Below are 14,634 nucleotides of genomic sequence, written 5' to 3' on the forward strand. Positions count from 1 at the left end.
TCTGCACACCTCCCACTTTTCTCATGCCACATGCACCTTTTGCACATGCCATCACTGCTTCCTAAATACATCCCATTGCTTGACCACTCCCCTCACATAATTTGCTCTTATCTTTTGCTATTCTAAATTCAATCTCTCCTGGTACTTCTTCACACAAGTCTCCTTTCTAAGCTCACTTACTCTCATCACTCTCTTCTCCCCATCATTCTCTCTTCATTTTTGAAACCCTCTACAATCTCCACCTTCGCCTCCATAAGTTAGTGATCAGACATCCCACCAGCTGCTCCTCTCAACACATTAACATCCGAAAGTCTTTCTTTTACACACTTCTCACTTAACATTATCTATTTATTTTATTATACTTTGTTGCTGTATCCTGCGTTAGTGAGGAAGCGCAAGGAAACAGATGAAAGAAGGGCCCAACCCACCCACATACACATGTATATACATAAACACCCACACACGCACATATACATACCTATACATTTCAACGTATACATACATATACATACACAGACATATACGTATATAGACATACATATTCATACATGCTGCCTTCATCCATTCCTGCCGCCACCCCACCACACACAAAATGGCACCCCCCTACCACCCCGTGCGCGCGCGACAGTCTCTGGCTGTCATGTGTAATGCACTGAAACCACAGCTCCCTTTCCACATCCAGGGCCCACAAAACTTTCTATGGTTTACCCTAGACGCTTCACATGCCCTGGTTCAATCCACTGAAAGCAATTCGACCCTGGTATATCACATCATTCCAATTCACTCTATTCCTTGCACACCTTTCATCCTCCTGTATGTTCAGGCCCCGATTGCTCAAAATCTTTTTCACTCCATCCTTCCACCTCCAATTTGGTCTCCCACTTCTCATTGTTCCCTCCACCTCTGAAACATATATCCTCTTTGTCAATCTTTCCTCACTCATTCTCTCCATGTGACCAAACCATTTTAATACACCCTCTTCTGCTCTCTCAACCACACTCTTTTTATTACCACACATCTCTCTTATCCTTTCATTACTTTACTTGATCAAACCACCTAACACCACATACTGTCCTCAACCATCTCATTTCCAACACATCCACCCTCCTCTGCACAACCCTATCTATAACCCATGCCTCATAACCATATAACATTGTTGGAACCACTGTTCCTTCAAACATAGCCATTTTTGCTCTCCGAGATAACGTTCTTGCCTTCCACACATTCTTCAATGCTCCCAGAACCTTCACCCCCTCCCCCACCCTGCGACTCACTTCTGCTCCCATGGTTCCATCCGCTGCCAAATCATCTGCCAGATAATGTAATGCCCTTTGACCATCTCTCCAACTCACATACGTATACCTGTGTATCTCTCTTTTTAAACCAGGTATTCCCAATCACCAATTTTTTCAGAACACAAATCCAGAAGCTCTTCACCATTTCCATTCACAACATTGAATACCCCACGTACATTAATCATACCCTCAACTGCCACTTTACTCACCTTCATATTTAAATCACCCATCAGTAACACCTGGTTTCGTGCACTAAAACTGCTGACACACTCTCTCAGCGGGGAGTGCTCATCCTCCTCAAAGGCTCAGATTGGGGTGTCTGAATGTGTGTGGATGTAACCAAGAAAAGGAAGACAGGTAAGAAACCTGGATGTTCTGGCTCTGAGTGAAACGAAGCTCAAGGGTAAAGGGGAAGAATGGTTTGGAAAAATCTTGGAAGTAAAGTCAGGAGTTGGTGAGAGGACAAGAGATAAGGAAGGAGTAGCACTACTCCTGAAGCAGGAGTTGTGTGACAGAGTGTAAGAAAATAAATTCTAGATTGGCATGGGTAAAACTGAAAGTGATGGAGAGAAATGGGTGATTATTAGTGCTTATGCACCTGATCATGAGAAAAAAGATCACGTGGCAAATGTTTTTGAAGCAGCTGAGCGAGTTTGTTAGCAGCTTTGGTGCATGGGACTTGGTATTAGTGATGGGTGATTTAAATGCAAAGGTGAGTAATGTGGCAGTTGATGGTATAACTGGTGTACAGGGAGTATTCAGAGTTGGGAATGGAAATGGTGAAGAGCTTGTGGATATGTGTGCTGAAAAAAGACTGGTGACTGGGAATACAAGGTTTAAAAGAGATATACATAAGTATAAATATGTGAGAAGGAGAGATGGTCATTGGGCATAAATAGATTATGTGTCAATTGACAGGCATGTAAAAGAGAGACTTTTGAATGTTAATGTACTGAGAGGAGCAGCTGGTGGGATGTCTGATCACTATCTTGAGGAGGCGAAGGTGAAGACTTGTAGAGGTTTTCAAAAAAAGAAGAGAAAACGTTGGGAAGAAGAGTGATGAGAGTAAGAGAGCTTGAAAAGGAAACCTGTGTGAGGAAGTACCAGAAGAGATTGAGTGTAGAATGGCAAAAGGTGAGGACAAATGGTGTGAGGGGAGTGGGGGAGGAATGGGATGTATTTAGGGAAGCAGTGATGGCATGTGCAAAAGATGCATGTGGCATGAGAAAGGTGGGAGGTGGGCAGATCAGAAAGGGTAGTGAGTAGTGGGATGAAGAACTAAAGTTGTTAGTGAAAGAGAAAAGAGATGCGTTTGGATGTTACTTACATGTAAGGAGTGCAAATGACTGAGAGATGTATAAAAGAAAGCAGCAGGAGGTCAAGAGAGGAAGGTGCAAAGGGTTGAAAAACAGGGCAAATGAGAGTTGGGGTGAGAATCATTAAACTTTACAAAACAAAAGAAAAATGTTTTGGAATGAGGCAAATAACATGCATTGGACAAGAGAGCAAATGGGAAAGGGGGCAAGGGGGAAGTGATAACAGGTAGTGATGAAGTGAGAAGGAGATGAAGTGAGTACTTTGAAGGTTTGTTGAATGTGTTTGAAGACAGAGTGGCAGATGTAGGGTATTTTGGTTGGGGTTGTAAGCCAAGTGAGAAGGTCGACAAAAAGCGCTTGGTTAAGACAGAAGAGGTAGTGAAAGTTTTGTGGAAAATGAAATCCGGCAAAGCGGTGGGTTTGGATGGTATTGCAGTTAAATCTATTAAGAAAGGGGGTGACTGTGTTGTTGATTGGTTGGTAAGGATATTCACTGTATGTATGGATCATGGTGAAGTGCCTGAGGATTGGCAGAATGCATGCATAGTGCCAGCGTACAAAGGCAAATAGGATAAAGGTGAGTGCTAAAACTACATAGGCATATGTTTGCTGAGTATTCCTGGGAAATTGTATGGGAGGGTACTGACTGAAAGGTTGAAGGCACATACAGAGCATCAGATTGGAGAGGAGCAGTGTAGTTTCAGAAGTGGTAGAGGATGTTTGGATCAGGTGTTTCATTTGAAGAATGTATGTGAGAAATACTTAGAAAAACAGATGGATTTGTATGTTGCATTTATGGATCTGGAGAAGAAATACGAAAGGGCTTTTACAGATCCTTTGTAGAGGGTCTTAAGAGTACATGGTGTAGGAGGTAAGCTCCTAGAAGTAGTGAAAAGTTTTAATCAAGGATGTAAGCCATGTGTATGAGTAAGAAGAGAGGAAAGTGATTGGTTCCTGGTGAAGGTCGGTCTGCAGGAGGGGTGTGTGATGTCCCCATGGTTGTTTAATTTGTTTATGGATGGGGTTATTAGAGAGGTTAATGCAAGTTTTGGAGAGAGGGGCAAGTATGCAGTCTATTGGGGATGAGAGGGGCCTGGGAAGCGAGTCAGTTGTTCCCTCCACCTCTGACACATATATCCTCTTGGTCAATCTTTCATCACACATTCTCTCTATGTGACTAAACCATTTCAAAACACCCTCTTCTGCTCTCTCAACCACACTCTTTTTATTACCACACATCTCTCTTACCCTACTATTACTTACTCGATCAAACCACCTCACACCACATATTGTCCTCAAACATCTCATTTCCAGCACATCCACCCTCCTCTGCACAACTCTATCTATAGCCCATGCCTCGCAACCATATATCATTGTTAGAACCACTATTCCTTCAAACATACCCATTTTTGCTTTCCAAGATAATGTTCTCGACTTCCACACATTCTTCAACGCTCCCAGAACTTTTGCCCCCTCCCCCACCCTATGATTCACTTCCACTTCCATGGTTCCTTTGGCTGCCAAATCCACTCCCAGATATCTAAAACACTTCGCTTCCTCCAGTTTTTCTCCATTCAAACTTACCTCCCAATTGACTTATCTCTCAACCCTACCGTACCTAATAACCTTGCTCTTATTCACATTTACTCTAAGCTTTCTTCTTTCACACACTTTACCAAACTCAGTCACCAGCTTCAGCAGTTTCTCACTCGAATCAGCCACCAGCGCTGTATCATCAGCGAACAACAACTGACTCACTTCCCAAGCTCTCTCATCCACAACAGACTGCACACTTGCACCTCTTTCCAAAACTCTAGCATTTACCTCCCTAACAACCTCATCCATAAACAAATTAAACAACCATGGAGACATCACACAACCATGCGGCAAACCTACATTCACTGAGAACCAATCACTTTCCTCTCTTCTACACGTAAACATGCCTTACATCCTCAATAAAAACTTTTCACTGCTTCTAACAACTTGCCTCCCACACCATATATTCTTAATACCTTCCACAGAGCATCTCTATCAACTCTATCATATGCCTTCTGCAGATCCATAAATGCTACATACAAATCCATTTGCTTTTCTAAGTATTTCTCACATACATTCTTCAAAGCAAACACCTGATACACACATCCTCTACCACTTCTGAAACCACACTGCTCTTCCCCAATCTGATGCTCTGTACATGCCTTCACCCTCTCAATCAATACCCTCCCATATAATTTCCCAGGAATACTCAACAAACTTATACCTCTGTAATTTGGGCACTCAGTTTTATCCCCTTTGCCTTTGTACAATGGCACTATGCAAGCATTCTGCCAATCCTAAGGCACCTCTCCATGAGTCATACATAACCAGTCAACAATACAGTCACCCCCTTTTTTAATAAATTCCACTGCAATACCATCCAAACCCGCTGCCTTGTTGGCTTTCATCTTCCGCAAAGCTTTTACTACCTCTTCTCTGTTTACCAAATCATTCTCCATAACCCTCTCACTTTGCACACCACCTCGACCAAAACACCCTATATCTGCCACTCTATCATCAAACACATTCAACAAACCTTCAAAATACTCACTCCATCTCCTCACATCACCACTACTTGTTATCACCGAGTTGTCTGTCTTGGATAATCACTTGCTTACAACTCACTGTCTGTATTGGATAATCACTTGTTTACCAAATGGCATCCTAGCTACGTCTCTTCACTGTATACCAAATGACTTATATTTCCTTCTTGTATCTACCCTGATGATGTGATTATTACACAAAAGTGCACTTGGGAACTTATCATGTTTCATTTTCCCCGTGGACTCATAGGAATATACTTGATCACACGCAAAATTGTGATCCCTTCCACCATCTCTGGGTATGCGCATGTAAATGTATGTTAGATTCATTTATTTATTATACTTTGTCGCTGTCTCTCGCGTTAGCGAGGTAGCACAAGGAAACAGACGAAAGAATGGCCCAACCCACCCAAATACACATGTATGTACATACACGTCCACACATAGCACATATACATACCTATACATCTCAACGTATATATATATTTTTTTCTTTTTTTTTTTATACTTTGTCGCTGTCTCCCGCGTTTGCGAGGTAGCGCAAGGAAACAGACGAAAGAAATGGCCCAACCCCCCCCCATACACATGTACATACACACGTCCACACACGCAAATATACATACCTACACAGCCTTCCATGGTTTACCCCAGACGCCTCACATGCCCTGATTCAATCCACTGACAGCACGTCAACCCCTGTATACCACATCGCTCCAATTCACTCTATTCCTTGCCCTCCTTTCACCCTCCTGCATGTTCAGGCCCCGATCACACAAGATCTTTTTCACTCCATCTTTCCACCTCCAATTTGGTCTCCCTCTTCTCCTCGTTCCCTCCACCTCCGACACATATATCCTCTTGGTCAATCTTTCCTCACTCATTCTCTCCATGTGCCCAAACCATTTCAAAACACCCTCTTCTGCTCTCTCAACCACGCTCTTTTTATTTCCACACATCTCTCTTACCCTTACGTTACTTACTCGATCATACCACCTCACACCACACATTGTCCTCAAACATCTCATTTCCAGCACATCCATCCTCCTGCGCACAACTCTATCCATAGCCCACGCCTCGCAACCATACAACATTGTTGGAACCACTATTCCTTCAAACATACCCATTTTTGCTTTCCGAGATAATGTTCTCGACTTCCACACATTTTTCAAGGCTCCCAAAATTTTCGCCCCCTCCCCCACCCTATGATATATATATATATATATTTTTTTTTTTTCGTACTATTCGCCATTTCCCGCAATAGCGAGGTAGCGTTAAGAACATAGGACTGGGCCTTCGAGGGAATATCCTCACCTGGCCCCCTTCTCTGTTCCTTCTTTTGGAAAATTGAAAAAAACGAGAGTGGAGGATTTCCAGCCACCCGCTCCCTCCCCTTTTAGTCGCCTTCTACGACACGCAGGGAATACGTGGGAAGTATTCTTTCTCCCCTACCCCCCGGGATAATATATATATATATATATATATATATATATATATATATATACAGCGCTGGTGGCTGATTCATGTGAGAAACTGCAGAAGTGGGTGACTGAGTTTGGTAAAGTGTGTGGAAAAAGAAAATTAAGAGTAAATGTGAATAAGAGCAAGGTTATTAGGTACAGTAGGGTTGAGGGTCAAGTCAATTGGGAGGTGAGTTTGAATGGAGAAAAACTGGAGGAAGTGAAGTGTTTTAGATATCTGGGAGTGGATCTGGCAGCGGATGGAACCATGGAAGCGGAAGTGGATCATAGGGTGGGGGAGGGGGCGAAAATTCTGGGGGCCTTGAAGAATGTGTGGAAGTCGAGAACATTATCTCGGAAAGCAAAATGGGTATGTTTGAAGGAATAGTGGTTCCAACAATGTTGTATGGTTGCGAGGCGTGGGCTATGGATAGAGTTGTGCGCAGGAGGATGGATGTGCTGGAAATGAGATGTTTGAGGACAATGTGTGGTGTGAGGTGGTTTGATCGAGTGAGTAACGTAAGGGTAAGAGAGATGTGTGGAAATAAAAAGAGCGTGGTTGAGAGAGCAGAAGAGGGTGTTTTGAAGTGGTTTGGGCACATGGAGAGGATGAGTGAGGAAAGATTGACCAAGAGGATATATGTGTCGGAGGTGGAGGGAGCAAGGAGAAGAGGGAGACCAAATTGGAGGTGGAAAGATGGAGTGAAAAAGATTTTGTGTGATCGGGGCCTGAACATGCAGGAGGGTGACAGGAGGGCAAGGAATAGAGTGAATTGGAGCGATGTGGTATACCGGGGTTGACGTGCTGTCAGTGGATTGAATCAAGGCATGTGAAGCTTCTGGGGTAAACCATGGAAAGCTGTGTAGGTATGTATATTTGCGTGTGTGGACGTATGTATATACATGTGTATGGGGGGGTTGGGCCATTTCTTTCGTCTGTTTCCTTGCGCTACCTCGCAAACGCGGGAGACAGCGACAAAGTATAAAAAAAAAAATATATATATATATATATATATATATATATATATATATATATATATATATATATATATATATATATATATACACACACACACACAGACATATACATACATACACATGTACATAATTCCTTCGAGGAGGATGAGCACTCCCTGCGTGACTCCTTCTTCTGTTTCCCCGTTAAGAAAGTTAAAATACAAGGAGGGGTGGGTTTCTAGCCACCCGCTCTCGTCCCCTTTAGTCGCCTTCTATGACATGTGAGGAATGCGTGGGAGGTATTCTTTCTCCCATATCCCCAGGGATAAGTAAATGTATGTATATGAGTTAATACATATATGTATATATTTATATATATGCGTAAGTATGGATGTTTAAGTATATATATGTGCATATGGAAGGATGGGCCGTTCTTTGTCTATTTCCTGGTGCTACCTTGCTGATGCAGGAGAAGGCTATCAAGTAATATGATTATAAATCAAGATAAATGAACAGGGATTTCACCCTAAACATTTCAATGCGAAAGAAGCTGCATGTATCTTTAATATCACATATTTCAATTTAAACCATACATTACCTTATAAGCTTTGGTGAATCGCACAAAGATAGCAAAGAAGGTGTTTGGTGCCATGCTTCTCGAGCTCTCCCCATGATATTCTAATACCTCAGCAAATGCAGTTTGCGCTGTCTTTGTTTCCACTCTTAACTGTTGATAAGCAGGAGAAAAGGGCACATTAGTCTTTTAAGAAATGACACTTCATTTTTTATAGTAGTAAAGTAACAAAATAAGGATTCATATCACCAAGGATATTTTGTGTTTTTGTGGATAGAGTAAGGCTAGAGATGAGGATGAAACAGGACAATACCAGTAAAATTCTAACCTAAGGTGAAACAAAAAGAAAGTAGCTATAATTGATTTATGCCGATGATGCTCTGATTACAGTTAAATTAAAGGAACTGGATAGAATGTGGATAATTTTGATAATATATATGCAATGAGGATGCAAGAGAACAAAATGACAGTAAAAGTAAAGTCTTACTTTTTGAAAGCGACATGTCATGATGTGAAATCAGTTTGAATGGTAAAAGCTGGATATAGAGGATGAGTTTAGGTATTTGTGAATTAAATTTAGTATGGATGGAAGTGGAAAAGCTAAAGTTGAGGGAATCACGTGACAAAAATATGTGCAATGAATGCTCTTGTGAGTGGATATAATTCTACAGCAGTGTCTATAAAACTTGGATGAAGGAGATCTCATCCCAGTCCTGGGTGAGAAACTTGAATCTATCTAAATCAGGAGAGGTAAAAAATATTAGGTCAAGATGGATAAGAATTAAGTCAAGATGAAACAAGGAGGCCACCCACATAATGAATGATGTCAAAAGGTTCTGTAACGTAAAGAGAATCATTAAAGGGCACACAGGTAAGTCTTTTGCCTCTTTAAGTGCTACTGCCCTTGAGTGAGGCAAGCATAGCGGTAAGCTACTGTCCTCAACTGAGGCATGTGCTTTCCCAAGTTGAATTCTGCATGAACTGTAAGCTTGCCATGGATGACAGCCCAACTAAGCATGAGTCACTGGAGCAGTCTGGAAGCCTCATTAACTTGCTAGTGACCATGGTGGGCAGCTGTGAATCTTTCCTAGATACTCACAGTATCTGGGGTGCCCAAGGCTGCCCAAAGAACTCACTGTTATGGCCCCATCGTACCCAAGCCAACCTTAACTAAGGATGGCCAAAGTTTGTCACGCAAGCAGATAATGAACTTTTCCTAAACTAAGAGTACGAATCCTAGTCTTAATTCTGAAAGAAAAAATTGCCCCCTCCCTTTCTGCTTCTTTTTAAGAATAAAATGATTCTATATTTGCACACTGAGGAGCCTGAAAATATCACAGAAAATAATTACTCCAGCTGCCTTGCCATATTTCTTCTCATGCAAGGCTTTCATCACCTCTTCGTTCTTCTCCAAACCACTTTCCGTGACTCTCTCACTTTGCATACCACCCTAACCAAAACACCCTACATTTGTCACCCAATCATCAAACACCTTTAACATACTCACCCCATCTCCTCCTCACATCATTACTAGCAGCTACCACTTTCCCATTGGCCCCTTCACTAATATTCCCATTTGTTTTCTTGTTCTCACACTAATAAGCTCTTTCCAGGACATCTTATTCTGCCCAGAGTTTACTAAAAAAAAACTTATGCAACTCTCATTTGCCCACTTTTTTCAACCCTTGCACCTTCCTCTTGACCTCCTGCTGCTTTTTCTTGCAGATCTCCTAATCACTTGAGCTTTCCTCTACCACCTGTTCATCGCTCTTTTCTCTTTCAAAAGCAACTTTACTGCATCATTCCACCACTCACTACACTTTCTCATCTCCCACCTTCCCCATGCTATATACTTCTCTCACACAAGCCAGCACTGCTTCCCTAAATTATCTCCCTTTCCTTACCCAATCCCCTTGCTTCATTTACTCTTACCTTGTACCATTCTGCACCTAATCTCTCTAGATATTTATTTACATACAACACTCTTCCAAGCTCAATTACTTTAACCACCTTCTTATCACTTATATCACTTCCCCTTTCCACATATTCTCTACAAGACCAAGTAAAGATCAGACATCCCACCAACTGCCCCTCTTAACACTTTCACATCAGAGAGTCTCTCTTTTGCAGGCCAATCAATTCATCAATTAGCATGTAATCCAATAATGCTCTCTTAACATCTTTCCAACTTACCCACGTATACTTATGTTTGTCCCTTTTTTTCCATACCAGGTATTCCTAGTCACCAGCTCTTTTTCAGCACACGACTCCACAAGGTGTCCACCATTCTTATTCACAATATTGGATACCCCATGCCCCCTAATCATACCTTCGATGCCAAATTACTCACTTTTGCATTTAAATCACCTTTCACTAGTAACCAATCTCTAGCATAAAAGCAACTGAGACAATCACTCACCTGCTCCCAAAACATCCTCCACTCATCACCTTTCTTCTCATGGGCAGGTGCATAAGTACTAAACAGCCTTAGCTTCTGCAATCACACCAATTCCTGCCTTTACCCCTAAGACAATACAAAACCAATCTTCCCCTTTACCCTTGAGCCATTCACTTAGAGCCAGAACATCTCAGTCCTTTTCCTCAAATATTCTACCTGTCTCTCTTTTCTTCTCATCTTGGATACATCCATACACATTCTGACATCCTAACTTGAACCTTCAAAGAAGATGAGCAGTATTCGCTTGGCTCCATCTTCCATTCCATCGTTTAGAAATTGATATACAAGAGAGGTGGGTTCTGGCTCCCAGCAGCAAAAACAGTGAACTATATGCATAAACACAAAAATAAAGACACTTCTATGAATAAAACATATCCTTACCTTTCTTAGTTTATCCTCAGAATTACAAAGAAAGTCCTTCAACACTGCCACAGATGCATGTCCTTCAGCACTTCTCATATCACGATAACGATCATATTCCTTCTTAGTTTGCTCCATCCCTTTTTCTAACTCACAAACATCTGTCATAATGTTTTCCAAGGATACTGAAATACAAACAAAAGTGATATAAATGAAACTTACACAGATCCTTCATCAGTATACTGCCTTTAAGTATCACAGATCCTCTTATTGAGCCTAAAAAATTATTTCAGGAACTTGCAAGCACACCACCCATGCCACTCTTCAGATGTACTTACAATGAAGCTTTTGGTGGAAATGTGTATTTCTGTCCCTAAAATCCCAATCTTCCATTAGCAGAGATAATATTCCTGTACAGATGTACATTATGCACTTGTTAATAATAACCACTTCCGTATTCCCTAACATGTTGCTCACTGACTATGAAAAAAGGCAGCAGTTGCTAATATTCATCATGCCTTACTAATAATTCTTCATGTTTTCACTATTTGTGTAACTACCTATCATCAATAACTTCATTCTCATTTCACAGGATTGATCAGGTATGTAGAAGCTTTGAGATCACTCTTACACATTCTCAACCAATGCCCAGAGTGTTATAAAAGAAACATAAGCACTTTTTAATTTTCCACTTTACATACATAAGCACTTTTTAATTTTCCACTTTGCATACATCTTTCTTTCATACTATTCGCCATTTCCTGCATCAGCGCTTTTTAATATTTCACTTTGCATACTAAGTCAACATTCATCCCTCTAGTCGCACCATCTAAATGCATTAAATTTTGATGTTGCATCTGATTCCCAGTCGAAGAATTTCACCTGAAATATCCACTAGCCTTTATCAGTTTTCTTGCTACCTCTTCTGATTTCATCCATGATCTACCTTTCCTCTTTACACCTTCCACTGTACTAGTATATATCTTTTTGACCAACTTATCATCCGCTGTACATTTTTTTATGGTCATACCATAAAGAGGTAAAAAAGAGAGCAAATGAGAGTTGGGGTGAGAGAGTATCATTAAATTTTAGGGAGACTAAAAAGATGTTTTGCAAGGAGGTAAATAAAGTGCATAAGACAAGGGAACAAATGGGAACATCAGTGAAGGGGGCAAATGGGGAGGTAATAACAAGTAGTGGTGATGTGAGAAGGAGATGGAGTGAGTATTTTGAAGGTTTGTTGAATGTGTTTGATGATAAGAGTGGCAGATATAGGGTGTTTTGGTCAAGGTGGTGTGCAAAGTGAGAGGGTTATGGAGAATGATTTGGTAAACACAGAAGAGGTAGTAAAAGCTTTGCGGAAGATGAAAGCCGGCAAGGCAGCGGGTTTGGATGGTATTGCAGTGGAATTTATTAAAAAAAGGGGGTGACTGTGTTGTTGACTGGTTGGTAAGGTTATTTCATGTATGTATGACTCATGGTGAGGTGCCTGAGGATTGGCAGAAGTCTTGCATAGTGCCACTGTACAAGGTCAAAAGGGATAAAGGTGAGTGCTCAAATTACAGAGGTATAAGTTTGTTGAGTATTCCTGGGAAATTATATGGGAGGGTATTGATTGAGAGGGTGAAGGCATGTACAGAGCATCAGACTGGGGAAGAACAGTGTGGTTTCAGAAGTGGTAGGGGATGTGTGGATGAGGTGTTTGCTTTGAAGAATGTGAGACATACTTAGAAAAGCAAATGGATTTGTATGTAGCATTTATGGATCTGGAGAAGGCATATGATAGAGTTGATAGAGATGCTCTGTGGAAGGTATTAAGAATATATGGTGTGGGAGGCAAGTTGTTAGAAGCAGTGAAAAGTTCTTATTGAGGATGTAAGGCATGTATACGAATAGGAAGAGAGGAAAGTGATTGGTTCTCAGTGAGTTGGTTTACGACAGGGGTGCATGATATCTCCATGGTTGTTTAATTTGTGTATGGATGGGGTTGTTAGGGAGGTGAATGCAAGAGTTTTGGAGAGGGGGCAAGTGTACAGTCTGTTGTGGATGAGAGGGCTTGGGAAGTGAGTCAGTAGTTGTTCACTGATGATACAGCGCTGGTGGCTGATTCGGGTGAGAAACTGCAGAAGCTGGTGACTGAGTTTGGTAAAGTGTGTAAAAGAAGAAAGCTGAAAGAAATGTGAATAAGAGCAAGGTTATTAGGTACAGTAGGGTTGAGGGACAAGTCAATTGGGAGGTAAGTTTGAATAGAGAAAAACTGTAGGAAGTGAAGTGTTTTAGATATCTGGGAGTGGATTTGGCAGTGGATGGAACCATGGAAGTGGAAGTGAGTCATAGGGTGGGGGAGGGGGCAAAAGTTCTGGGAGCATTGAAAAATGTGTTGAAGTTGAGAACGTTATCTCGGAAAGCAAAAGTGGGTATGTTTGAAGGAATAATGGTTTTGACAATGTTATATGGTTGCAAGGAATGGGCTATAAATAGAGGTGTGCAGAGGAGGGTGAATGTGCTGGAAATGAGATGTTTGAGGACAATATGTGGTGTTAGGTGGTTTGATCAAGTAAGTAATAATAGGGTAAGAGAGATGTGTGGTAATAAAAAGAGTGTGGTTGAGAGAGCAGAAGAGGGTGCTTTGAAATGGTTTGGTCACATGGAGAGAATGAGCAAGGAAAGATTGACAAAGAGGATATATGAGACAGAGGTGGAGGGAGCGAGGAGAAGTAGGGGGCCAAATTGGAGGTGGAAAGATGAAGTGAAAAGATTTTGAGTGATCACGGCCAGAACATGCAGGAGGGTGAAAGGCGTGCAAGGAATAGAGTGAGTTGGAACGATGTGGTATACCGGGGTCGATGTGCTGTCAGTGGATTGAACCAGGGCATGTGAAGCATCTGGGGTAAACCATGGAAAGTTTTGTGGGGCCTGGATGTGGAAAGGGAGCTGTGGTTTCAGTGCAATATACATGACAGCTAGAGACTGAGTGTGAATGAATGTGGCCTTTGTTGTCTTTTCTAAGTGCTACCTCGCGCACATGCAGGGGAGGGGGTTGTCATTTCATGTGTGGTGGGGTGGCAACGGGAATGAATAAGGGCAGACAGTATGAATTATGTACATGTGTATATATGTATATGTCTGTGTGTATATATATGTAAACGCTGAGATGTATAGGTATGTATATGTGCATAAGTGGACGTGTATGTATATACATATGCATGTGGGTGGGTTGGGCCATTCTTTCGTCTGTTTCCTTGCGCTACCTCGCTAACGCAGGAGACAGCAACAAAGTATAATAAATAAATAAATAAAAAACCATCCTAACTGCCTTTCATCCATGTTCTATATTTATTTTATTTATTTTGCTTTGTCACTGTCTCCCACATTTGCGAGGTAGCGCAAGGAAACAGACGAAAGAAATGGCCCAACCCACCCACATACACATGTATATACATACACGTCCACACACACAAATATACATACCTATACATCTCAATGTACACATATGTACACACACACAGACACATACATATATACCCATGCACACAATTCACACTGTCTGCCTTTATTCATTCCCATCGCCACCTCGCCACACATGGAATACCATCCCCCTCCCCCCTCATGTGTGCGAGGTAGCGCTAGGAAAAGAC

General features: G+C 41.6%; 1 protein-coding gene across 1 annotated transcript in view; it reads right to left on the reverse strand.

Moving 5' to 3' along the window:
* Frl (formin-like protein) overlaps positions 1 to 14,634 on the reverse strand; it is a 370,619-nt gene that overhangs the window by 68,970 nt on the left and 287,015 nt on the right. Inside the window, exons 18-19 of the mRNA XM_071689853.1 lie at positions 11,018 to 11,181; positions 8,203 to 8,331 (exon numbers count right to left, since the gene is read on the reverse strand). Coding sequence (XP_071545954.1) covers positions 8,203 to 8,331; positions 11,018 to 11,181 — 293 coding nt within the window. The remainder of the gene's footprint in view (positions 1 to 8,202; positions 8,332 to 11,017; positions 11,182 to 14,634) is intronic.

This window comes from Panulirus ornatus, chromosome 47 (assembly GCF_036320965.1).
Source record: "Panulirus ornatus isolate Po-2019 chromosome 47, ASM3632096v1, whole genome shotgun sequence".
NCBI classification, from domain to species: Eukaryota; Metazoa; Arthropoda; class Malacostraca; order Decapoda; family Palinuridae; genus Panulirus; species Panulirus ornatus.